The sequence below is a fragment of the Lynx canadensis genome, chromosome A1, assembly GCF_007474595.2.
Source record: "Lynx canadensis isolate LIC74 chromosome A1, mLynCan4.pri.v2, whole genome shotgun sequence".
NCBI classification, from domain to species: Eukaryota; Metazoa; Chordata; class Mammalia; order Carnivora; family Felidae; genus Lynx; species Lynx canadensis.
In genome coordinates this window covers 133,016,478-133,043,355 of record NC_044303.2, presented here as the reverse complement: position 1 = coordinate 133,043,355, position 26,878 = coordinate 133,016,478, and the positions used below count along the sequence as shown (strand labels likewise).

General features: G+C 37.2%; 1 protein-coding gene across 3 annotated transcripts in view; it reads left to right on the top strand.

The window, feature by feature from the left end:
• The window catches only part of SGTB (small glutamine rich tetratricopeptide repeat containing beta), a 45,040-nt gene that overhangs the window by 1,338 nt on the left and 16,824 nt on the right, over positions 1–26,878 (top strand). For all 3 annotated transcript variants that reach the window (XM_030322130.1, XM_030322123.1, XM_030322139.1), the window contains exons 2-5: positions 330–451; positions 10,128–10,231; positions 14,340–14,409; positions 21,027–21,126. In XM_030322130.1, the coding sequence (XP_030177990.1) occupies positions 352–451; positions 10,128–10,231; positions 14,340–14,409; positions 21,027–21,126 (374 nt within the window). In that variant the 5' untranslated portion in view covers positions 330–351. The remainder of the gene's footprint in view (positions 1–329; positions 452–10,127; positions 10,232–14,339; positions 14,410–21,026; positions 21,127–26,878) is intronic.

The following is a 26,878-nucleotide window of genomic DNA, read 5'->3' as shown; positions in this document are numbered from 1 at the left end:
TGTCTCCGTCTCTCAAAAAATAAATGTTAAAAAATTAAAAAAAAAAAAGATCCAGTGAGTTAGTGTCTAAGCTTGTGTGGTACATGTTTTGAGAAAAATTCTACTTTTGCAAGTTTTAACATAATCTAATACTACTGGGTATAAATCAAAATATGTGATACATTATCATAACAATACTTTGTGTTCTCCTGACTTTTAAAAGAAGAATGAAGGTAATGCAGGTTTTGTTTTTGCTTTTTACTTTTGATGTAATTTATAACCCTTGTTATTTATAACTTTCCTAATTCTTTAAAATAACTTAGATCAGTGTTTTCCTTTTTCTTATCAAGGAAAAGCATTTAAGCTTTTAAAATGTCATCTATCAAGCACTTAGTTTATGCAGTTATTCGTTTCTTACGGGAACAAAGTCAGATGGATGCTTATACTTCGGATGAACAAGAAAGTTTGGAAGGTAGGCATGAGCGCTTTTTGTTCATTTGTATTATAAATAAAGACTAAAATAACTATAAGCCTGACTTTATGACCTATAATAACAAAATGATAATGTTTTGTTGATCTTTCGAGAAGAGAGATCTTGTGTCCATTCTCTGAGGCTTGTTTGGTTTTAATTAACAATACAATAGGAGGACTGTGATTCACTTATTGAGGACCTAGTATGTGTCAGAACTATGCTGTTCACACTGTGGGGAATTTTTTCTTTATAGTAACTGCCAAGTTAGTATTATCTTCATTTAACAGATAATAAATGAAACCAGATAGATTAAGTAACATAACAGCGAAATGTGGCAAAGCTGACATTTAAATCCTGGTTTTTATTCTGAAGATCTTGTGTCTTCCTGATAGGAAAGCATCTCGTTTAGGATTGATATATGAAAATACCTTAGTCATCATAAAAGCAGTATGTAAAAGTCTAATAATTACATCACAATTAAACTCTAACAACGTTCTATTTGGACACTTGAAAATGAGAGGATTTTACCCTTGTTTATGTAAGCTTTAAATATTAGATTTGGTAATCTGTAAAGTTGAGTGAGACTTGCATGAAAGCATCATGTGTTTCCTTGACACCATCTTTTCTGCTTCACATTTATGCATTATAAAAATTAAATTCACTATAACCATGGAAAGATTGAATTCTGCAGATGAGCTTGCGGAGGTTCAATGAGTATACCTTCCTTGTGGCCTAAAGACTTAATTATTGCAATGAGACAGTGCATTTGGGAGAATTTAATAAGTTATACAATTTGATTTTGTCATCTTGAAGCTATTTCTCTTACAAAAGGGATCCCTCTATTAATTTCAGTAGGCACTTCCATTGTGAATATGCTTTTAAGAGGTGGGGATGAAAATCGGCATTTGCTCTAAATCTGCTTGCAATCTGGTGAGATGCTGTCTTTCCAGGTGGCAGTGAGAGGAGCAGGTGACACACAGTTGGAGAACATTGCAGTTGGTTCATTTCATATTAAAATCTTTTTGTCCTCAGTTAGACTATGTGAAGGTAAAGGTGACTGGTTATCTAAAGAAAGTGTTAGTTATGGTTTCTCAGTAATAAACACATAAATGCAATTATTTAATAAAAGATGTTTCTTTCCTAATCAAAGCAGTATAATACTTTTAAGGGCCAGAAAGAAAATTGAGAGGTTTCTAAAAATCAAGATGTTATGCCCTATTTTTAGGATGGTCTTCAGCCAAAAATATGTGCCTTCATCTGTTTGTTATGTATGGCAGTCAGAAATAGTGCCAATTGTTTTTGACCGACCCCTATTTTTGACTCTGTGAGTCTAATTTAATTGAGTATGAAATCATGTGGAGAAGTCTGCCCACCTTCTAGACATTTAAAAAAGCTCTAGGAAAGGAGCCTGAGTTCTAGTACCAGCCTTACCATAGTGGTGAAGAATTATAGCCTTATCAGCTTTGAGCTTTTTCATCAGATTTTGTCACCCACACCTAATTGTCATCATCTACCGACATCTACTTCATGTGGCTCCTGCCCTCTGTCACTCTTTCTAGTACTACTCCTGTCTTAATTTTTGGCAGTTGCAGTGTACTCATAGGTGATTCTTTGAGTTCTCTCAATACTTCTGTTCCTTGGCCTCTACTCCAGTGATCTCAACCACTCAGCTGTTTGGCCATACCCTAGACTAGTGGTTCTCAACTCAGGATGATTTTGCAACATCTGGAGATATTTTTGATTGTCACCAGTGGGGGGCTGCTCAATGGCATCTAGTGGGTAGAGGCTATGGAAATTGCTAAACATACTATAATGCACAGGATGGACCCCAGAACAAAGTCCAAAATGTCAGCAGTGCCAAGGGTGAGAAACTCTTCCCTGGACATTATCATTACTGAAACTGCATTCTCCCCATAATCTCTATCGTCAACATAACACTTCCTGACCACTACTGCCTATCTTTCCAACTCACTCCCTCTAAAATCGCTACCTCAACAATTCTTGACCCTACCAATACCTCCAGTATGTTGATCCCTTACCTTTCATACCCCTTTTCTTACCCCATTTAAATACCATGGTTCATAATTATGTTCATGCATTGTACATCTCTCCCTTTCTTGTAAAACCCAACCTTGTTTAAATTCAGCTCTCCACCTACTATGTGCTCATGTCCATGTGACTTTGTATAGATGGAGCAAAACCTATAACTTTGCCAATCAATCCCACTTTGATTCCATCATCATGAGCTTCAAGTGGACCTGTCATGCTGCCTGGCAATCACACTGTCTCTTCCAAGTTCATTCACACTTTTGCTCTCCTAGACCACCACTTTAACACTTTCTCCCATCTTCTCAAACTGTCAAATCTCCTCCTCTGTACTCACTTTTAGTTTATGAGCTTCCTTCTTACCCTACCAAGATAATTGAAGGAATAAGAAAACAACTTCCACAGACTCCCCCTACCCCACCTACCCACCCACCAGCATGTACACCCCTACATATTCTGCTTGCTTGGCTAACTATTATATGCTATGGACTAAATGTTTGTGTTTTCTCAAAATTCATATGTTGAAATCTAATGCCCAGTGTGAGGGTTTTAGGAGGTGGAGCCTTCATGATTGAAGTTAGTGCTCTTATAAAGTGACCCCAAAGAACTCCTTTACTCTTTCTACCATGTGAGGACACAGTGAAGAGGTACCATCGATGAACCAGAAGGCAGGTTCTCATTAGACATTGAATTTACCAGCACCTTAATCTTGGACTTCCCAGCCTCCAGAACTATGAGAAATACATTTCTGTTGCTTATAAGCCACCCAGTCTATGGTATTCTGTTAGAGAGGCTGAAACAAGATTAAGATACCACAGATGAACTATCCATTGTCTTTTCTAAATGGAACCTCTTTACTGGCACACTGGGTCTGATTCCATCCTGTCTCACCTACTCTGGGATATCGCTCTAGTTATTCTACCCTTCTTGTCTTACATCAGCAAATTTTCACTCTGTGTTGGATCATTTTTATCAGAATATACTTTTCATTGTTTCTCACTTCCTAAAAAAAAAAACAGAAACAACAGCTAATTACTCTTGCCATATTACCCCCTACTTCCAAACTACTGCCTACTTTTATTGTCTTGCTTTTGCTGGAAACCTCGTTGAAAGAATTATCTATACTTTTTTTTTTTTCCACGTTTTTATTTATTTTTGGGACAGAGAGAGACAGAGCATGAACGGGGGAGGGGCAGAGAGAGAGGGAGACACAGAATCGGAAACAGGCTCCAGGCTCTGAGCCATCAGCCCAGAGCCCGACGCGGGGCTCGAACTCACGGACCGCGAGATCGTGACCTGGCTGAAGTCGGACGCTTAACCGACTGCGCCACCCAGGCGCCCCTATCTATACTTTTTAAAATTCCTCTCTTATTCTTTCTTGTACCCATTCCAGTTTGGCCTTTGCTTCAGCCTCTCCACCCATAGTCTTTTCATCAAAGTCATCAGTAATTGCTGAGTTATTTAGTTCAGTGATCAGTTGTCAGTCTTCATGTGTCTTTTTAGCTGATGTTGATAAAGCTGATGATATCCCTCATCTCACAGCCCCCACCCCTGCCCCGCTGTCATATATTTGATTCACTTGGCTTCCAGGATACCTCCTCACACTCTCTTGGTTTTCTTCTTATTGCTTGCTCCTTCTGTCTCCTTTGCTAGTTTCTCATCTCTTCCCTGATCTGGAGTGCCCAAGGTCTAATGCTTGATCTTCTCTTCATTATCTATGCTTATGTTTTTTTTTTTTAAATGTTTATTCATTTTTGAGAGACAAAGAGAGACAGAGTGTGAGTGAGGGAAGGGGAGAGACAGAAGGAGACACAGAATCCCAAGCAGGCTCCAGGCTCTGAGCTGTCAGCACAGAGCCTGACACGGGGCTTGAACTCACAAACCATAAAATCATGCCCTGTGCCAAAGTTGGACAGTTAACTGACCGAGCCACCCAGGTGCCCCTACACTTACTTTTTTGATGATGTCATTCAGTTTCTTGGCATTTAACTAAGACCTTCCTTCTGAACTGCAGATTTTTATATCCAACTGCCTACTAGATATCTCTACTTCTATGTGTAATAGGCATCTCAAAGTGAACATTTCCAAGACTGAACTCCTGATCCTCCCACCCAAAATCTGTTCCTTATCTCAGTTGATGGCAACTCTATCTTTTCAGTTGCTTAGGCCCCAAACTTGGGCATCATTCTTAACTCTTTCTCTTGGACTCTGCCTTTAATCATTTAGTAAATCCTGTTGGCTGTACCTTCAAAATTAGAGTCTTAACTGTTTCTTCCCATCTCCACTGATGTCACCCATGGATATAATTAAGTATTTCTCATCTTTTTTAATGTAATAGCCTCCAACTGATCTCTCTGCTTTTGTCCTTGCAGCTTAGTTGACTATTCCCAATACAGCTATCATTGATATTTTAAAACAGTATGTCAGGGGCCCCTGGGTGGCTCAGTCAGTAGAATGTGCGACTCTTGATCTCATGGTTGTAAGTTCCAGCCTCACGTGGGTGTACACATTACATGAAAATAAAATCTTAAGGGGCGCCTGCATGGCTTAGTCCATTAAGCATCCAACTTCTGCTCAGGTCATGATCTTGGACTTTGTGAGCTCGAACCCGGCGTCCGGCTCTGTGCTGACAGCTCGGAGCCTGGAGCCTGCTTTGGATTCTGTGTCTCCCTCTCTCTCTGCCCTCCCCTGCTCATGCTCTGTCTCTGTCTCTTTCCCACACTTAAAAATAAGCCAACATTTTTTAAAAATTAAAAAAATAAAATCTTAAAAAAAAGAGTCTATCATTTCTCTACTCAAAATCTTGCAGTGACTTCTTCACGCTACTTAGTCACTGTTTAAAGTATTTATATAACTCAGGCTTCTGTGATGTGTTGTTCACAGACTCTTACCCTTTCTCATTTGGCTTTAGGCAAATTGGCTTCCTAACTCTGAATACACAAAATCCTCTTTCCTAAAGGCTTCTGTTCTGGTTATTTTTTCTGCTTAGAATGTTGTTCTTCTAGATAATGGTAATACCCCCATCTTCTTTGAGTCTTTGTCAAATCTGTTTTCTGAATGAGGTGTACCCTGGGCACGCTGTTACATCTGGAATCTGCTTCCCTGCTTTGCTCTCCATACTCCCATATCTTCACCCTTCTCTGCTTTTTATTGCTTATAGCCTAGCTCTTCACCCCTGTCCCTGAATGTCAGCCCCAAGAGGTCAGAGATCTTTTCTGTTTTATTCACTAATCTATCTAGCGCATGTACAAAAGTACCTGACACATTGAACTGCATGTAATATAGTGTAAGTACAGTAAACATGGGTTGAATTGAATTGGTGAATTGAATGAATCGAGTGATCCTGGGCATATCAGTTAGTTGGACTATATCTTTATTTCTAAGTCTGTTAAGGGAAACTGTCTGCCTCTTCTCCATCAGACAGATTTGTTAGGAGAATCAGAATCAGTCATGGCAGGTAACCAGAGTATGGAAACTTTTGAATAAAGTGCTGAACAGGTAGGATGTGGTAGGTGTTGAATAGAGTTCTTCACTGTCCTTCTCCTCATCAGTACCAAACACACTATTATTGTTTGGTGCTAAAGGGGAACAATATTTATATACAGTATTTGTTTATAGCGTATGACTTATTCATGAGTATGACCTCCTCAAAGGAGGATTGAATGTAATAATCCTTGTTTCATAAGTGATAATCTTGAGGTAAAAGTAAGATAAATTATTGTACCTAGGTTATTTAATTTTTTTTGGCTGGATAAATAATAAGGTAGTTCTGAGTTTTTGCCATATTACCCTCACCCCACATAATACTTCATGCTTTTTTGTTTTCCTTTTGCTGGAAAACTCTTTGAAAGAGCAGTCTATGCCTTTTCTAATTCCCCTCCTTCTCTTTTTTCTTGAATCCGTTCCAGTTGGGCCTTTGCCTCAATCTGTCCATCTACACTAACATCATCAAGGTTAAACACTTTGGCAGCTAGGTTTACCTATCGAACAATTCTTTTTGCTTATACAGAGAATCTAAAATAGTCCAACTCATAGAAGCAGGGAGCAGAATGGTGGTTGCCAGAGCCGGGGAAGGAGAAAATGGGGAGGTGATTGTCAAAGAGTACAAAGTTTCACTTATGCAAGATAATCAAGTTCTAGAGGCTTACTACTCTTCACAGTGCTTATCATCAGTTGTTATATACTTAAAATTTGGTAGGAATATAGAACCTAGGTTAAGTGTTCTTACAACACACATAATAAAAGTGATAAGAGCAAACTTTGGGAGGTGATGAGTATGTCTCTGGATTCAATGGTGGTAATGGTTCCACAGGTGTATACTGATCCTCAAATTCATCGAGTTATAGATGTTAAATATGAATAGCTTTTCATATGTCAACCATACTTCAGTAAAGCGGTTTGAAAAAACACACACCAAATAATTGTGTTTAAAACAAAACATCCACCTCCTTTAATGATATTTAATTGTGTCTAGTATGTACAAGACATGTGTTTTAAGATCAGTGGCCACAGAGATAAAGGAGCTAGACTGAATTGCCTCAACAAGATAGAGCATAAAAATCCCTTAGTTACCACATGGACTTTTCACCTGTCAGTGTTTAGCACTGAAGTTACATACTCTGGTTTTTGGTTAAAGACTTGGTTGTGGACTATCCTTTTTTCCCATGGCTGTGAACTAATGTTTTGGAGCGCAGAAGGGCCCTACTCTACAGATTTTATTGTTGTTATTTCCTCTGTAATTTAACTATACTTCCATTGTAAACAAAGAAGTAGATTAACTTTATTGAATACCTACTATTTGCCATATATGTTAAAGTCAGAGATGAATAAGGTATAGGCCTTATCCTCATGGAGACAGTCTAATGTGGGAGATAGACATTTAAGAGCATGTCCTATAGTATGATAAGTAAAATAATAGAAACATGTACCAGTATGAGTTTACATGGTACAGTAAAGGAAATGACCAGTCTGATCAGGGAGGAAAAATATTGATCAAGAATCAATATATACACATAAACAGACACATTTACCATTATTATTGTTGTTGTTTACATTAACTGACTTCATGGCAGTGGGAGCATATTTTCTTGTAGCCCAATGTTTTTAGTGCTGGAGCAACTAAAGTGTGAAAACAAGCGCTTGGCAAGAATAGAAATTGAGAGGATGAGGGATGGGTAAACAGCAGATTATTTTCTATGTTAAAGGCACTCTGACTTCTTGTGGTTGGTAACTTAGTTGCTTATTAGTGTTTATTTATTTATTTAACATTTTTTTTAATGTTTATTTATTTTTGAGAGAGAGAGACAGAGTGTGAGCGGAAGAGGGGCAGAGAGAGAGGGAGACACAGAATCTGAAGCAGGCTCCAGGCTCTAGCTGTCAGCACAGAGCCTGATGCAGGGCTTGAACTCACAGACCGCGAGATCATGACCCCAGCCAAAGTCAGACACTTAACCCACTGAGCCACCCAGGTGCCCCAATGTTTATTTATTTTTGATAGGGAGAGAAAGCGCGTGCAGGGTAGGGGCAGAGAGAGAGGGAGAGGATCTGAAGCTGGCTCTTTGCTGAGAGCAGAAAGCCTGAATCAGGGCTCAGACTCACAAACCATGAGATCATGACCTGAGCCAAAGTTGGACGCTTAAGTGACTGAGTCACCCAGGTGCCCCAATTCAGTCCCTTTTCTAAGGAGAATTGTTCTGTGGATAGTGATAGTAATAGTATTTCTATTATGACAGAGGTGTTTTTCTCAGGGCCATAATTAATACATAATGTATCCTTTAAAAGTCATACACAAGTATCAGTGAATCTATAATCAATCAGACAGAGGGAGATGAATACTCTATGATCTCTCTTATATGTGCTACGCTAATAAATAAACAAAGCAAGCACATAGATACAGAAAAGAGATTGGTGGTTGTCAGAGGTGGGGCATGGAGGTGAGAGTAACGGGTGAAGTGTTTTTGTTCTGTTGTGTTTTTAGTTTAAATATATTGCATACAAATAATAATGAAAGTCATACATAAATATTTGTGAATCTATTCCATACTGCTTGGAAGTACACTGGACACTGTGGCTACATTCTCATCTTGTGGAGCCAGGAGAGAATTCCTTTTCAAAGGAGAGAATTCTCAAGATGAGAATCTGCCTCCATTCACCTCAGTGAGTACTTGTAGAGAGGACAGGTTATCTTTCTTCCCTGTGATTGCCCTGGTTTGGACTCCTTATGTTTAGATCGTTTAAGTAAGAACCCACTTGGTTTTCTGCTTCCATTTTCTCCTTCAGCTTGTCTTATTCTAATTCATTCTCTGCATTCCTATCAGACTTGTAGTTCTTTTTTTTTTCTTTTTTAAATTAATTTTGTTTTTTAAATTTACATCCAAATTAGTTAGCAGATAGTGCAACAATAATTTCAGGAGTAGATTCCTTAATGCCCCTTGCCCATTTAGCCCATCCCCCCTCCCACAACCCCTCTGTTTGTTCTCCATATTTAAGAGTCTCTTATGTTTTGTCCCCTCCCTCTTTTTATATTATTTTTGCTTCCCTTCCCTTATGTTCATCTGTTCTGTGTCTTAAAGTACTCATATGAGTGAAGTCATATGACACTTGTCTTTCTCTGACTGACTAATGTCACTTAGCATAATACCCTTTAGTTCTATCCACGTAGTTGCAAATGGTAAGATTTCATTCTTTTTGATTGCCAAGTAATACTCCATTTTATATATACACCACATCTTCTTTATCCATTCACAGACTTGTAGTTCTAAACACAAATCCAGTTATGTTATTCTCCTTCACTGAATTCTTTAATGGCTCTCCATTTGCCTGTAGTGTGAAGTGCACATTCTTTAAGAATGTTATGTGAGGTGCCTTGTCATCCAATAACAGACTTGCTTTCTAGCATCATCTCCCATCATGTCTTTCTACCCTGTCCATACCCTGGCCATATCAGTTACCTTGTCATATACCAAATGCACATGACACACCTTATCACCATTTAACATGCTGTGTACTTTTGTGTTTCTCTGACTCCTTCTGTTAAATGTAAGCTTCATCACATGAATAGTGATTTTTGTCTTTAGATTAACAGCTGTATTTCTACCATCTTGCACGTAGTAGGTGCTTAGGGTAAATTTGTATGCATGAATGAATTTTTTAAAGCCAACCTATCTATCTAAGTAAATATACCAGGATTAATATTTAGTGCTGTTTCTGTTACTGTTTTTGGTCAGGTTGAGAATTCTGTTTCTCACATAAAAGAAAGAAGATTTTTTTTGTTTGTTTTATTCAAAACATTAGAACATTGGTGGATAATAGATATTGGCAGGGAGGAATAACTTACTGTTAGTGACTGGCTTCAGCAAGAATATGATGTAATAGATATATTGAGAAATTATATTCTAGGTAACATCTTTCTTTAAGTGAGGAATAAGAAATCAAGTTATCTTCCTTCAACAGCTGATCTATAAACAGAAGTCTCTATGTAGCTGAACCATTTAGTTTTCCTTATGTTCTGTGATCATAAATACTGAATTACCACAGATTGCACGGAGTGCAGATTTCTACCAGAAAAAAAGAGGTTGTTTCTTTTTTTAGGTTGCTAATTTTCTTTTTCACTATTCAAATTTATTTCAAGTTGCAATTCAGTGCTTGGAGACAGTTTTTAAAATCAGCCCAGAAGATACTCATCTTGCAGTTTCACAGCCTTTGACAGAAATGTTCAGCAATTCCTTCTGTAAGGTAAGCTGTCATTGTTTTCTATTAGTATCTGATCTAAGTATGACTACAATATTATGTTGAGTTCTTAATATTTTACGGGCCAGGCCTTTAAGTACCTAACTTCTCCCTAGGTGTAAGGTAGATAGTTCACATGGATATGATTTGGGAACTAAAATATAACTCTTTTAATGTGCTTTTAGATTTTCATATTAGTAGCTATTCTCATTCTCTCACCTTCTTTTATATTTAATGATGTACTTTTTAAGTCCTTTATATTATCTGAGCATTTTTAGATTTCTGACATCTGTATTAACATTCCCCTAAAGCATTGAATAAAAGATAAAAACAAGATTTTCCTGCTTACGCAGCAACTATGTAGAAATAGATTCATCAGGAATTGAATCATCACTTTGAAGCAGATTTCATCAAATTGGCCATTGTAAGGCCTCTTTAAAACAAGGGAAGGTTCAGGCTCAATGTGCAAACGTAACACTGAAAACCAAGTTTCTGATGTCTGCTCTTGAGAACTGTTTACATCGTCTCTGGTTTCTGGCCTTTTCAGGGAACATGACCATAAATTTGAAAATTTTAAGGTGACTGAGTTTAGGGCCCCAGGGTGATCTCCCATGTGTTTTTTGGTTACATTTTGATGCCTCATGAACTCATTTTGTTATTCTAGTTCTGTATTCAAGCTTCAGTACAGAAGGAGGCACTCAGGAGAGAGGCTGAATCATGTAGTATATATTTAAGCCTGGCAGGGACATTGCTGAGAATACCACATTGACTGTTTCTAGAACTTGTGAGAAGAGGTTCTGAGAGTTGCAATGAAGATGGCAGTTTGGCAGTAAACTGTTCTCTCTTTCTATTCTTGGAAAAAGAATAATGCAGTTATCACACAGATGAATTCTAATTATATAACAAAGATATAAGGAGATAGTGACGTGTCCCTGCACTCCTCATCAGAGAATTCCCCTTTTCTTCACTTCAGTTGCTATGGTTCTTTCATTGCCTGGGTTTCTGGCCTCCTTAGGGAACCCCATTTCAGTGGCTGGACATGCCCATGGCTGAAGCTAACCTTCTTTAACTCCTAGATGCCCAAGAGGCCTCTGCTGGAGACAACACTTGGATGTGCTCACTCCTTAGCTCTTGTCACTGGTGACTTAGTACTAAAGAGATCAGAATTTTTCTTTACCTCCCAGAAAGCTCAAATTGACTTTTGCACTCTGTTTAAGTAGATCTTTTTTTTTCTTTTTGACACCTGTCTTACTTTTTCTCTCTGATTGTGTTTAACTGTAAGCATTTTTGACTTGCTATTTTTAAAATATAATTTCTTTTTTTTTTTACATATAATTTTCTTTATCCAGTCATCCATTAATGGACATTTGGGCTCTTTCCATACTTTGGCTATTGTTGATAGTGCTGCTATAAACATGGGGGTGCACGTGTCCCTTCGAAACAGCACACCTGTATCCCGTGGATAAATGCCTAGTAGTGCCATTGCTGGGTCGTAGGGTAGTTCTATTTTTAGTTTTTTAAGGAACCTCCATACTGTTTTCCAGAGTTGCTGCACCAGCTTGCATTCCCAAAAATATAAGTTCTTAAACCTGGCTTCATTGTGTATCTGTATAGTGTTATTTGTGATGTCACTCTTTTGTTTGCCTTATTTAACAGCAGCAACTTCATTACGTATGTCTTTGTTAGCAGAGTACAGCAGACAGAGTCTAAACCTGCCCAGAGCAGCATACAGATTGTTATAATTAAGGAAATTATTTGCCTCTTTTCAGCAATAAAAAAGAATGAAATCTTGCCATTTGCAAAAACATAGACAAAGCTAGAGTATAATGTAAGTTGGATAAGTCAGTCAGAGAAAGACAAATCCCATATGATTTCACTCATGTGGAATTTCGAAAACAAGCAAACATGGGAAAATAAAAAAGGGAGACAGAGACAAACTCAGAAACAGACTCTTAATTATAGAGAACAAACCGATGGCTACCAGAGGGGAGGTACGTGGGGAGATGGGGGAAATAGGTAATGGAAATTAGGAGTCCACTTGCTGTGATGGTCACCTGGTGATGGATACAGCTGTTGAATCACTCCATTGTACACCTGAAATTAATATAATATTGTATGTTAACTAATTGATTTAAAATAAAAACTTAAAAAAATTGAAGTTATTTGTCTCACCAAGTGTCCATGGTTGTTATTTCTGTCATTTTAGTTTTAGGATGCTGGTCTTTCTCTTCTGTTTTTTCCCTCAATTAAGTTTATATACTAAATGGATTCATTCCTTTTATATAAGGCAGGTAACACTCATCCCCTCATCATGGCCTGCTCAAATGCATTTAATGAATATGAGAATTAGTTTTCAAAGTTATACAACTGTGGCAATTTCATTAAAATAATATAGAAGAATTTAAAAGACAGAATGGATTAGAGTCCATTTCTCAATATGCCATTCTTCTGACTCAAAAAGTCACTCCCCTCCCTCCTCCCCTTAACTTCCCAGGATTATTAGAAGATGTGAAATAGAAGAAACCCTGAAAGTAGGTACTGCAGGGCAATAATGTGTCCTTGAACTACACTTACATCCTAGGAGACTATAGCCAGTTTTAAGTAGTGACCTCTAGTTATAAGGATTCCTATTTGTATTCTATACATTTTTATTCCAATATTTTATGCTTAGAAAAACTGATTAGTATAGAAAGATTAAAAAAAATAAGAACAACTCACATACTTTATGATTTTGTACTTGTGAATATTTGTGTGCAATTAGCGAAGTATATTTCCAAAGTTAGAGCTATCAAGTTTATTGAAACTTTGGTCAAGACAGAGATAATGGTGAAGGACGCCTGGGTGGCTCAGTCAGTTAAGCATCCAACTCTTGGTTTTGGCTCAGGTCATGATCTCATGGATTCGTGGGTTTGAGCCCCACATGGGCTCTGCACTGACAGTGCGGAGCCTGCTTGGGATTCTCTCTCTCCCCCTCTCTCTTCCCTTCCCCACTCATGCTGTCTCTGTCTTTCTCAAAGTAAATAAATGGTGGATATATTCTAAATGTGGGGATCAAGTCATGATCTCGCGGTCTGTGGTACCTATGCAGTCTGAGTTCAAGCAAGTTAAAAAAGATCTTTCAAGGGGTGCATGGGTGGCTCAGTCACTTAAGCCTCTGACCTCAGCTCATGTCATGACTCACCTTTTGTGGGTTTGAACCCCCATTGGGCTCTGTGCTGACAGGTCAGAGCCTGGAACCTGGATTGGATTCTTTGTCTCCCTCTCTCTGTGCTCCTCCCCTGCTTGCACTCTCTCTCTCTCAAAAATAAATAAACATTAAAAAAAAATTTTTTTTTTAAAGATCTTTCAGAAATGGAAAAATACATTGTGTTCCAATTGCTACTCAAGATATTTCTGAATGCCCCTTCGGTTTGAACATTAGTAATGCAAAAGAGGTTTGAGGATGATAGTAGCTACTGAAAACAGGAAATTTACATTGCCTTTTTTAAATGATAAATTAATATATGTCCATTGTTTTTAAAAAATTGGTCAACAAAGAAAGATATAAAGAAGAAACTGAAAATTTTACCTCCAAATATTACTTTTAACCTTTCTCGTTAGACCTTTCCTGTCTTTGTTGTTTTAGCCTGTGTGCACGTATATGTGTGTATGCACGTATTTAAATAATAGTGTTACATTATTAATGCTTCTTTTTATAAACTGTGAATTTGACTTAGGATATCTCTTTAGATATTAAACATTATGCTTCAAGATTTTTATTAATATAAATAATCTCTTGAATATATTTTCTTTTCCTATTCTTTGTATACTGATTATTTATATTGTTCATGAAGTAGGGTTTTTTTGATGTAGGAAAAGCAAGTAAAAAATTTGATTCATATTAGCCCATTATCTTCTAGAAAAATTCTACATACTCATTTTTCTAAAAAACGTATGTGGAAGGACTTTCCCCCTATGTCTATGTAACCCTATTATTTACAGCCAGATTTCATCCTGTGTAAATATAGGTGATTTACTGTAATACAATTTATTTATTATTATTTATAGTTCTGTGGGATGACTTTTTTATGCAGGTAAATGGAAACTCTGTACATTGATTTTTATTTAATTTCAGAATGATATTTTGCCTCTCTCAAACTCAGTGCCTGAAGACGTGGGAAAAGCTGACCAATTAAAAGATGAAGGTGAGTATTTCATAGAGAAATTACTATTTCGTAAAACTTCATGAAACTCTGGAGAAAGTGACTCTGGCAGTTGGTGAGAATCTGATTTACGCTGCCAAGTCTGAACTGTCATACATCCACATGATATTTGTGAAACAGAAATGAATGTGATATGGAAGAAACCTGGAATGGCTTGTGAACAATAATGTAGTTATGCCTTGCTTCCAGAGAAGCAGATCTGCTGTGAATAAAACTTGCAAAACAAGTAACTTAAGGGGTGATTACTTCTAACTGCATTTGCTACATGTACTCTGGGGTTCCAAATTCTTCTTTATGCTTGCAGAGAGGAAAGGAGAAATTTGGGACTTCAAATTTTTTTTTTTATGCTTGCATAGAGGAAAATAATTTTCAGTATTATTTTGGGGCGCCTGGGTGGCACAGTCGGTTAAGCGTCCGACTTCAGCCAGGTCACGATCTCGCGGTCCGGGAGTTCGAGCCCCGCGTCGGGCTCTGGGCTGATGGCTCGGAGCCTGGAGCCTGCTTCCGATTCTGTGTCTCCCTCTCTCTGTGCCCCTCCCCCGTTCATGCTCTGTCTCCCTCTGTCCCCAAAATAAATAAACGTTGAAAAAAAAAAAATTAAAAAAAAAAATTTTCAGTATTATTTTAACTTTTGTATATGTTTAGTGTTTTTGAGTTCTTTGATACTTGTTAATACATGTATGTGGCGCTTGACTTAAGTATTTATTACCACATTTGACTACTACATAATTACATTTTTCAATACTGGCTCTTGAGGCATTTTTAGTTATAATAAATAAGTCAGTGTTGAAGATCTGCATTTAATTTTTTCTGTCATGTCATTTATGTTAAGCTATAGAGGAGAGTTAGGTCAGGCACACAAGATTTGTACTAAGAAGCTCTCGGGAAGAGTCTTGTATTGGCAATGAATGAGAGCCAAAAAATTCCCTGTCCTGTAGGCAGACATTTATTAGGGAATATGCCACATTCAGAAGCTATACAGAATTGGTTCAGAAACCATTTCCTGGACTTTAAACTGAAGAAGGCAGTTAAAAACAAAACAAAACAAACACAATCACTTGATTTCTTAAAAGGTAGATATGAAAGAGAGTATACTCTTCCTATTCCTTGGGTCTTATCCTCTCTATCAAATTTTTATTTTAAACATACATGTATATCACTGTTGTTGTTTTTTAATATGTCACTGCTTTTGATGGCCGCATAGTGCTCCATAGTACTTTAGACCATGATTTACTTACCTAGCCAGATAATTTTGTAATCTTAGATAAACATTGTCTTTTTTTAAATTTTGTTTTTTAATGTTTATTTATTTTTGAAAGAGAGAGAGACAGAGACAGAGCATGAGCAGCAGAGGGACAGAGAGAGAGGGAGACCCAGAATCCAAAGCAGGCTCCGAGGTGTCAACACCGAGCCAGACGCAGGGCTCGAACTCATGAGCTTTGAGATCATGACCTAAGCCAAAGTCAGCCACCCAGCTGACTGAGCCACCCAGGCGCCCCATAGATGACATTGTCTTAATATCTTTGTCTATATTTTTACTATTATGTGATTATCTTCATGGGATTACATTATAAAGTTCTGTATATCCAACAAATAGACTGATTTCAATTTTTAATTTCTTACTTTAAGAATTAATACTACTATAGTGGCTTAAAATTTTAGAATAGTATGACTTTCATAAATTACATGCAAAATTAAGTAAAAACTAGATCCTTGTTGTCATTTGAATGAAGAGTACTCCCCAAAGAATTTGGATTTAAACTATCTGGATAGAAATGCATTTTTCATATATTTAGTTTCTAGTTGAAACATTTAACCTGATGTTTTTTTCCCCCCACTCTGAGTTTTGTAGTTGTGTGAAATCCTTAGTGATGCTGTGTATTTTCCATTAACGCTTGCTTTTTAAGCTCCCTTGGTTTAGCTCTAGTAATGATATTGAATAAATGGCAAATTGAAATTTTATTTTTGGCCCTCATGTTTACTCCCTCTGCATGCAGAACATGGGGAGATTGCATTCCCCGCAGAGTTTGCTTTGATATAATGAATGTTGGTAAGATGAGGATTAAGAGAATATGCAGGCTGAGACTCATTTAATGCTCCAGCATGGGTAACTGAATTACTTACTACTTTCCCCTTTAACCACAAAAGCTTTTATTCTTTTTATTTCTTTTTTTAATATTAGAGAGAGAGAGAGAAAGAGAGAGCATGCACACACGCAACAGGTGGGAATGGGGAAGAGAGAGAGAGAGAGAGAGAGAGAGAGAGAGAGAGAGAGAGAATCTCAAGTAGGCTCCAGGCTCAGCGCAGAGCCTGAAGCAGGGCTCGACCCCACAACCCTGGGATCATGACCTGAGCCAGAATCAAGAGTTGGACACTCAATCGACTGAGCCACCCGGGCACCCCTCAAAGCTTTTATTCTTTCATTTTATTAAAACCTATCACATCTGAGACATGTTACACACAAAGTTAAAGCAATTGTTATCTTATACAGGTTTTTATTCATGTGAGCACTAATGGCCACTGCAGTTTGTCAAGTATAAGGTTTTTCCAGGCTGCCTGTGACACTTGTCTGTGTTAATCAAGGCTTCTAGCCAGGTAGTACCTTCCTAGAGGTGTCTTTCAAATATTTTTGTGTGCTTCATTTGTAAAGAGTTGCAGTAAGTTGAGACAAAACCAAGATGGTTTCTTTTCTGTGATTCCCTGACACATCACAAAAATATGTACATATCTTGTAGGTTGTCTTTTTTTTTTAATATTTATTTTTGAGAGAGAGAGAGAGAGAGAGCGAGTAGGGGAGGGGCAGAAAGAGAGGGAGACACAGAATCCGAAGCAGACTCCAGGCTCTGAGCTGTCAGCACAGAGCCTGATGTGGGTCTCCATCCCATGAACTATGAGATCATGACCTGAACTGAAGTCAGATGCTTAACTGACTGAGCCACCCAGGTGCCTCTTATAGGATGTCTTGATAATTAAAGGAGACAGTTTTACAGGAGAGTACCCCATAAGTATAAAGTGCTATACAATGTTCGGTTATATTTATCTTTACAAATTTCTTCATTTGTGTCCCAAATATTTGCATATTGGATATTTTGTGACCTAAGGGTTATCGTAAATATATGTAAATATATATATACATCTAGTGTACATATGCATAGTGTATATACAATGTAGTATGTAGACTTTTGATATGGTGGTTTATAAGAAAATACATACAATAGATTTTAATAATAATAATAATTATTATTATTATTATTATAAAATAATAATAATTATTATTATTATAATACCACTCGACTATCAAACGATCTGTCACAGCTGCTCACTCAGGAAAGGAACAGGTGAGCTCTTGCACTGCAGGGCCAGCCGCTCTGTCCCCTGGAATCTCAAGGGGGCTGCACAGTCAGAAGCACAGCTCCTGGCTGGGTTTGCCAACACTGTTGCTGAACAAACTCAGATAAAGTCCTAAACTTCTTGCAAGAGTAACCAGTAAGTCAAGAGAGGAGGGTTTGGAAAAGAGAAAGGAGAAATTAACTTTGGGTGCCAGCAGCCAGGGGAGGCGGCAGGCTCCATCTTTACACATGCCCACCTCTCCTCCCACAAGATGGACACCTAGAGTTTTACTGGCAGAGGTTCAGGGGGTATGTGCTAGAGAGCCTGGAGGCAGTGCATGATCACAGCTGGGGATCAGTATGTTTTCAGCACGTATAAAGGGTAGGGAAAGGGATCTGAGGGGCGTGGTATTCTAGGCATTACCTTGCTATCAGGGCTTTTCTAGTCTAGCAGTTGGAATGTTCTGGTCATTGCACAACACCTTCGTCATTGCCTCAAGAAAGTGTGATAAGAAATAAGAACAATGGATTTTAGTTGGAGCATGAGTTAAGTAGTCTTTTCATTTTCTGGTTTTAACTCTTAGGGTCTATAGTTGAGCAAGAGGGCTCCCTAAGAACCCCGAGACAAAAGGCCCATAGCAACAGGAAAATCCACATAACCCAGAAAATTTAAATCTTTTACATGGGTTAAGCAAGTGTATTTCAGTACTTAGGCTCATGTAGTTAATTTCTTGCTCTATCATAAAAACTATGTAATCCTCTTAGCTTCCTTAGAGGCTTTATATTCATTACATTTTGGGGGTGGGGGTCTAAATTAGTTTTTTATTTATTGTAAAAACAACTTTATTGTAAATAAAATTTACTCCTTTAAAGTGTATAAATTCAGGGGCGCCTGGATGGCTGGCTCAGTTGGTTAAGCATCTGACTTCAGGTCATGATCTCATGGCTGATAAGTTCTATCCCTGCATCAGGCTCTGTGCTGATGGCTCAGAGCCATCTGAAGCAGAGCCTGCTTCAGATTCTGTGTCTCTCTGTCTCTCTGCCCCTCCCCTACTCAGACTCTGTCTCTCTCTCTCTCAAAAATAAACATTAAAAACAAAAATTTTAAGTGTATAAATTCACTGGTTTTGAAGAATATTCAGAGTTGTGCAGCCATTACCACAGTTATGGAACATTTTTTATCACCTCAAAAGAAACTGTGTACCTATTAGGTTACTCTTTATATTCATTTCTGATTCTTTTTTTTTTTTTTTTAAACCAGGATGAAGGTCTGTTTTTTTTTTATTTTTCGTGTTTATTTACTTTTTCTGAGAGAGAGAGAATGAGCAGGGGAAGGGCAGAGAGAGGAAGAGAGAGAATCCCAAGCAGGCTCCCCACTGTCAGTGCAGAGCTCTACCTGGGAGTTCGAACCCAGAACTGAGATTATGACCAGAGCTGAGATCAAGAGTCTGATGCTTAACCAACTGAGCCACCCAGTCACCCTTCATTTTTGATTCTTAATTTGCAGTAACTTTTGCATCCTTTTATATGCTTTTGTCTACCTGCCTTTCCTTTAATCTTGCTGTTCCTGTTCCCTGCAAAGTTATACTCTCCTACTCCTGTTAAGTAGCTAATGATGTATTAAAAGACAAAACTAATGGGAGAGCTTCTGGTTTAGAGAAAGTTGGGAGGAGTAACAGAGGCTTTTGTGATGTAAATTCTTCCTCTTAATCCCAATGTTTTATTTTTTATTTTATTTTTATTTTTTTGAAGAACTAACTGGCTTTATTAAATGATTCATAAATTGGGAAGCTCCACTGAGTTTCTTTTCTTTTTTTTTTTTTTTAATATATATGAAATTTATTGACAAATTGGTTTCCATACAACACCCAGTGCTCATCCCAAAAGGTGCCCACCCTCCCCTCCCTCCCACCCCCCAATCCCAGTGTTTTAAAATTTCAGTTTTGAACCGTGGTTCTTATCAGTGAGCAGGACACATTTTTCCCTTTAATGGAATACAAAAGATAGCCAACAGGAAATTCCTTATTTTGCTGGCTAGTTCTTAACCTAGCTAAATTATTACCAGATGTATCTGTAGATGACTTCCTGAAAATTAGCACCCTGTGGGCTAGCCATGGTATCTGAAATTCTTTCTAGAAATTAATGTCCAACAGTCCCCTTTAAGAAATCTGTCTCTGGAATGGATAGCACAAAAAAATGTGATCTTCCGATAGCATATTAACATGATTAATTTTACTGGCTTACCCACATAGCAGAATTCTGAGATTTTGGCTATTCAGTACGGTTTTTTTTTTTTTTTAAACATTTTATTTTATTTTATTTTTGAGACAGAGAGAGACAGAGCATGAACGGGGGAGGGGCAGAGAGAGAGGGAGACACTGAATCCGAAGCAGGCTCCAGGCTCTGAGCCATCAGCCCAGAGCCCAACACGGGGCTCGAACTCACAGACCGCAAGATCGTGACCTGAGTTGAAGTCGGATGCTTAACCGACTGAGCCACCCAGGTGTCCCTTCAGTAGGGTTTTTTGTATCGTTTTGTTTTTTGTTTATTTATTTTAAGAGAGTGGGGGGAGGGGGAGAGAAAGAGGGAGAGAGAGAATTTATTTCACTGCACACTGTCAGCCTGGAGCATGATATGGGCCTCAATCCCATGTTCCCTGGGATCATGACCTTAGCCTAAATCGAGTGTCACATGCTTAACTGACTGACCCACCCAGGTGCCCCATAGCAGGTGTATGTTTTGACAAGGGAAGGAGTGGATAATGAGATGATGATGGGGAAAGGGATTGCATCTGGAATGGGGGAGCAGCTCTAAAAGGAAGGCAGGAGATGAATATAAGGAAGGTGAGAAGAGATTAAATTTTGCCATGGGATACTCATAATTGTTGCATTTACTCACTTATGAAGCCTGGATTTAATAAGGTATACCAGCTTTACTTGCTTTAAGACTTCACGTTGTTAAAAATCACTTGAACACACTGATGGCTAAGGAGTGTCAACTGTATAGTAAAATATAAAATTTAGCTCTACTGCTGATGAAAAAATCATGTTGGAGGGGTGCCTGGCTCACTCAATTTGTGGAGCATGCGACTCTTGATCTCGAGGTGGTGAGTTCAAGCCCCATATTGGGGGTAGAGTTTACTTAAAAATTAAAAAAAAGAAAAATCACATTGCTGACCTTCATTTTGTTGTAGTTTCTATGATTAAAATGTATCTTTCAGGCTTTTTTCTGTGTGTATGTTATACTTATTGTACATATTGATTATTTTAGGCAATAACCACATGAAAGAAGAAAATTATGCTGCTGCCGTGGATTGTTACACACAGGCCATAGAACTGGATCCAAATAATGCAGTTTATTATTGCAACAGGTAAACTGGCACTGTTGTGGCAGGTTTATAGTTCTTCAATTGTAATTTGTATTAATAGCACTGAAAATTTATTTTGAAATAAATTTATTTTGTAAGATTTATTTTGAAAAATTTGAAAGTTCAGGAAGGTAGAAAGAAGGAAAAGTAACCCATAAAATTAACACTCAGAGGTAGTCACTCTTATTAACTAACCTTTGGCATATTTTGTTTGATGTGTCATCGGTTTTAGATTCGTTGTTATTCAGTAGGCATATCATAAACATGTCCTTATTTTGTTGAAACTCTTCATAAACATTCTTTAAATGGATACAAATTAGTCTGTTATTACCTCTTAATCTTTTTTATATTTCCAGCACCTATCATTGTGGCTGGCAAACAAGCACTAGTTATTTTTTAATAAACGTATAAATGTACCTTAACTTATTTTATTGTTTTTTTAAATGTACTTTATATAAAGGTACTGGCAGATTGTTCCTTTTTTTTTCAATATGATGAAGTTGGAATGAACATCTTTGTTTCTCAAATTATTTTCTGAAATTCAGATTTTCTGGACTTTGGGTTTATCCTTGGAACTGCATTCAATTGATTTAACTGTGTAAACATTCAAAATTTGTCGATGCTGATTGCAAAATTGTTCGAACTTCTTTGAAAAATTTTGAAAATTTATTTCCTTCCCTGGAAGTGTATGAGTGCATCTGTTTTTACCACATCCTTATCAGCACTAAGTACTTGAGTTATCATTATTTATTATTAATTTAATATTAATTTTATTTTAATAGTAATTGTTCTAATTTATATTTAACTACTGGTAAGGTTGGACATTTTTCACATGTTGGCCATTTGTGTTTGTTTGTTTTCTTACAATTATCTCTTTGTACCTGTGCCCGACCTTAGCTTGTTTGACCTCATACTTCTTTCTTTCCCTGTTCTGCCCTTTTTAAACAAAGGGTCCGACCCTTATAGACTACATTTCCCAGGGCCCTTTGTCACCTGAGTTTTGTCTGGGTTCAGTCACAGGAGGTGCTGGCAGGAGATTGGAGGGCAGAGGAGGGGAGAAGGCGGGGTGTTTCTTCCCCTCTTTTTACATCAGGGTATTTATCCAGCAGGGGCTGCTTCTCATCCTTGTCTCCAGCTCCCACCCAAGACACCTGCTATGGTCACAGCTTTTGCCAGGCGATGTTGGCTTTTGGACTCTGCACTCTGTCCTCTATCTTAGGGATGGTAATGGCTCCTGCTGTTCCTCATCTCTGGATTGCTACACAACAAGATGCCCCTGCCTGGCATCTTAGCTTTTGCATCAACTGTGTAATGAATTCCCTGAACTAAAATAATCTATCTTAAATATTAAAGTTCCAGTAGTACTTTTTGCAGTGATGGAAATGTTCTGTATCTGCTTTGTTCATTACAGTCGCCACTAGCCAGAGTGGCTCTTTTGACCACTTGACATGTCTAGTGCAAATGAGAAAGTAAATTTTTATGGTTAATTGATTGAAAATCAATTTAAATTAATTTAAATTTCAGTAGCCACATGTAGCTTATGTCTACTCTCCTGTACAGCATAGCTGTATATTAAATATATAATCCATTTGTCCTAATTGCATAGCTTACTGTTTGCCTTTTAATGTTTTTCATATGTAAAGGTTTTAAATATTTGTGTAGACAAGTTTGTCTTTCCTTGTTTTTTTTTTTTTGTTTTTTTTTTCCTTTCTTTGGAATTTTATTCCAGTGTTTTTAAGTCTTACTTACTTATTTATTTATTTATTTATTTATTTATTTATTTATTTATTTTTGAGACAGAGAGAGACAGAGCATGAATGGGGGAGGGGCAGAGAGAGAGGGAGACACAGAATCTGAAACAGGCTCCAGGCTCTGAGCTGTCAGCACAGAGCCCGATGCGGGGCTCGAACTCACAGACCACAAGATCATGACCTGAGCCGAAGTCGGACACTTAACCGACTGAGCCACCCAGGCGCCCCAGTCTTATTTATTTATTTAAACTCAAGTTAGTTAACATACAGTGTAGTATTGGTTTCAGGAGTAGAACCCAGTGATTCATCACTTACATACAATACCCAGTGCTCAACCCAAGAAGTGCCCTCTTTAATGTCCATCACCCATTTAGCTCATCCTCCCATCCACCACCCCAACAAGCAACCCTGTTTGAGAGTGTCCAGTGTTTTTAGTCTTAAAGCCTTCCCCATTTGCAGACCTGACAAATAACTTCTCTTTCCTTCACATTTAAATTTTATCATTGCAAGTCTGCTTTGGTGAATGGTATCTATTTTAACCAATTTGAAACCTTTTAGGGCTGAAATCTATAAAAATTACCTTTTGTTACATAGTAAATTCTTAGATTTGGAAGAGATCTTTAATTTGGTCTCATCTTTCATTGAGTTATCCTTGTGCTATTTAGGGTATTCATACCCTTCTGAGATGACCCCTTCTTCCCTGCATTTTCTTTTATTAAGAAAAAACATTTTTTTTTGATGTTTATTTATTTTTGAGAGAGAGAGAGAGCATACAAGTGAGTGGGGGAGGGGCAGAGAGAGAGGGAGACACAGAGTCTGAAGCAGGCTGCAGGCTCTGAGCTGTTAACACAGAGCCCTATGCGGGGCTCGAGCCCACAAATTGCGAGATCATGACCAGACCTTAACTGACTGAGCCACCCAGGCGCCCCTCCTCTGCATTTTCTTTCATGGTTCTGTCTGTTGGAATAGTCTTCCTTATGTTGACACTGAACTTGTTTTCCTGAAGCCCTTGTAGCTAATCTCAGTTGGCAGTTTTAATTTTTATTCTTAAGGGCAGTTACAGAATAATTATGATCCTTCTTTTTCATAATAGTACCTTACATTTTGAAGATTGCTACCATGTTCATTTGAGTTCTTTTCTCCACATTGTATATTTGCAGTTTTTTTCAATTACACCTTAGATAATATAGCTTAAAGTTCTGCACTTTTGCTCTAAACTTGTTCCAGTTTACCTGTATCTGTTACTCTGTAGTTCCCAGAAATTCATACAGCATTTCCGGAATTGGTCTGACCACAGTAGTCTTCTAGGGCTCTCATTTAACCTACTTCTAGATAGCATAATTATATATGTTAGCGTTTTATAGCATTATTTATTGAATTAATATTTTGGTTTTGGTTTATTAAAGTGTCTCTTTTTCACACATTCTCTTTATTCTGTCATTCAGTCATATTTTCATTTGACAGGTTCTTGCCAAACACCTGCTGTGTACCAGTGCTGTCACTGGAGGTTTAGTTGTGTCTCTTCCAAAATTCAGGATCTTCTATTTTATCCCTGTAGAATTTTATCTTGTTAAAGTCTCTCGTGTGTATGACCCTTAATCTTTTCGGGTAATTTGTAAAGTAAGTTGTTTACTTTTTGCTCCAAGTTTCATGTCATTCACAAACTTAAGAACGCCACATGTTATATTCTGTCAGTTATGAAGTCAACTAAGGGAACAATCATAGGGAAGTGGTTAAGAGCAGGGGTTCTGACCCAGCCTCTTTGGATTCTAATTTCTGGCTCTGGCACTTACTAGGTGTGTGACCTTGAGCAGATTACCTAACACAGGTATACTTTAGTTTCCCCATTAGTAAAATTTGGCTAATAGTATTTACCTCATAGGATTGTTGTAGAGATCAAATAGTTAATACATATAAAGTGCTAGGAAGCTTTCTAGTAAAGAGTGTTGTACACAACAGTGTTATTATTGCATAATAATATTGTCTACTCATAATAATATAAATATTAGTTATATATTATATTAAATATATACTATATAATTAATTCTGTATTATAATGTTATTATTCAATATTATTATTTATGCACACTGGGTTTTTTTGTTTTGATCAGAATATGAAGAGAGATCCAAATTTATTGGGAGTCCAAATACGTTGTCAATTGTCTTTCTCTGATTTAATAGAGTCTGGTAGTAAGACTGTTAAAATGAAAAGGAAATGATGTTAGTCTGATAGGTGTTGTTTTGAATTAATCTAGTGTCATTTATCTTCTTTTTGGGGGGTTTCTTACATTTCTATGAAATACTTGGAAGTTGAAAGAAGTTTGCAGTAAGTACTCTTATATCCATCCATATCAAGATATTGCCTTTAATATTTCAGTATATTTGCTCAATCACATTTTTATTCAGCTATTTGTGCTCCCTCTGTTTATTAGTCCATGTTACTTTTGATGAATTTCAAGGTAAATTGCAGCCATTAGTACATTTTCCTCCTAACTACTTTATCGTGCAGTATCATTAATAGAATGATAGAATTAAGAGACAAATACATATACTTGTACAACACAAAAACCCCCTATCAAGATACCGAAAATTCTTTATGCTCCTTCAGAGTTAGTTGCCTAAAACATCAGAGGCAACCATTGTTTTCTTTTTTCCACTAGAGGTAAGATTTGTTTCTTTTAGAATTCCACATAAAAGGAATCATACCACATGTACTTTTTTGAGTGAGACTGTTTTTATTCAAGTTAATGGTTTCAAGCTTCACCATGTTCTTGCTTCTCTTAGTGGTTCTTTTTTTTTTTTAATGTTTATTTATTTTTGAGAGAGAGAAAGAACATGTACAAGTTGGGGAGGGGCAGAGAGAGAGGGGCTGACAGAGGATCTGAAGCGAGTCTGATGTGGGGCTTGAACTCATGAACTGTGAGATTATGTCCTGAGCTGAAGTCAGACATTCAACCGACTGAGCCACCCAGGTGCCCCTCAATGGTTCTTATTTTTAATTACTCAGTAGTACTCTATTGTTTGAGTGAACCACAATTTGCTAAGCTGTTTTCCTGTTTATGGTCACCTGGGCTGCTTTTAGCTTTTTGTTTTGTACAAAATTTATAGCTGTTGGATCCATAACAAATTTAGTTGTACATACTAGAAATCCAACTATATTATCTTTACCAAAAAAATCCCTTTATTAATATGTTTTAATAATCTAGCCCCCAAAAATAAAAAATCCGAATAATTTGTAGAAAATGAATTCCTCAGGCTATGGTTTTATGTTTTTTATTCCTGTCATCAGGTAAATATATGTTTTAGCATATTAAATATTTGAAACAAAAGTATTTAATGAAGTGTCACTAAATGTTATGACCAGCTATAGATGTTATCAGAAAATTGCTTGTTTATAGAACACAGTAAGCCATACACTTTTGACTATGAATATAGTAAATTGGATCCTAAATAAATCATTTATTTCAAATGAGATTGGGTTCATTAATAATCTTATGTTTGCTAGTACTGGATTTGAAGAGATTATTGATAATACCTGTGCTTGCTTTTCATTTAATTATGGTTAAATTGAAAACAATAATCAAGCTTATCTTTTTCATTTAAATGGTATCTATTTTCCTGAGGAGTTCAGTAATAGAGCATGGAATTTAATATTAAATAACTAGAAAACTTCATTTGTATATTTAATACAAATATTGAGAAAAGGTTTAAAAATTTTTTAGACCATAGTGGTTTTTTTTTTTTTTTTACCTTTTTTAAATGTTTATTTTTGAGAGAGAGAGACAGAGACAAAGCACAAGTGGGACCGGGCAGAGAGGGAGAGAGAGGGAGACACAGAATCTGATGCAGGCTCCAGTCTCTAAGCTATCAACACAGCCTGACACGGGGCTTGAACTCATGAACTGTGAGATCATGACCTAAGCTGAAGTCAGACGCCTAACCTCCTGAGCCACCGAGGCACCCTAGAAGTGATTTTTTTTTATTTGTTAAAAAACAATCAGTTG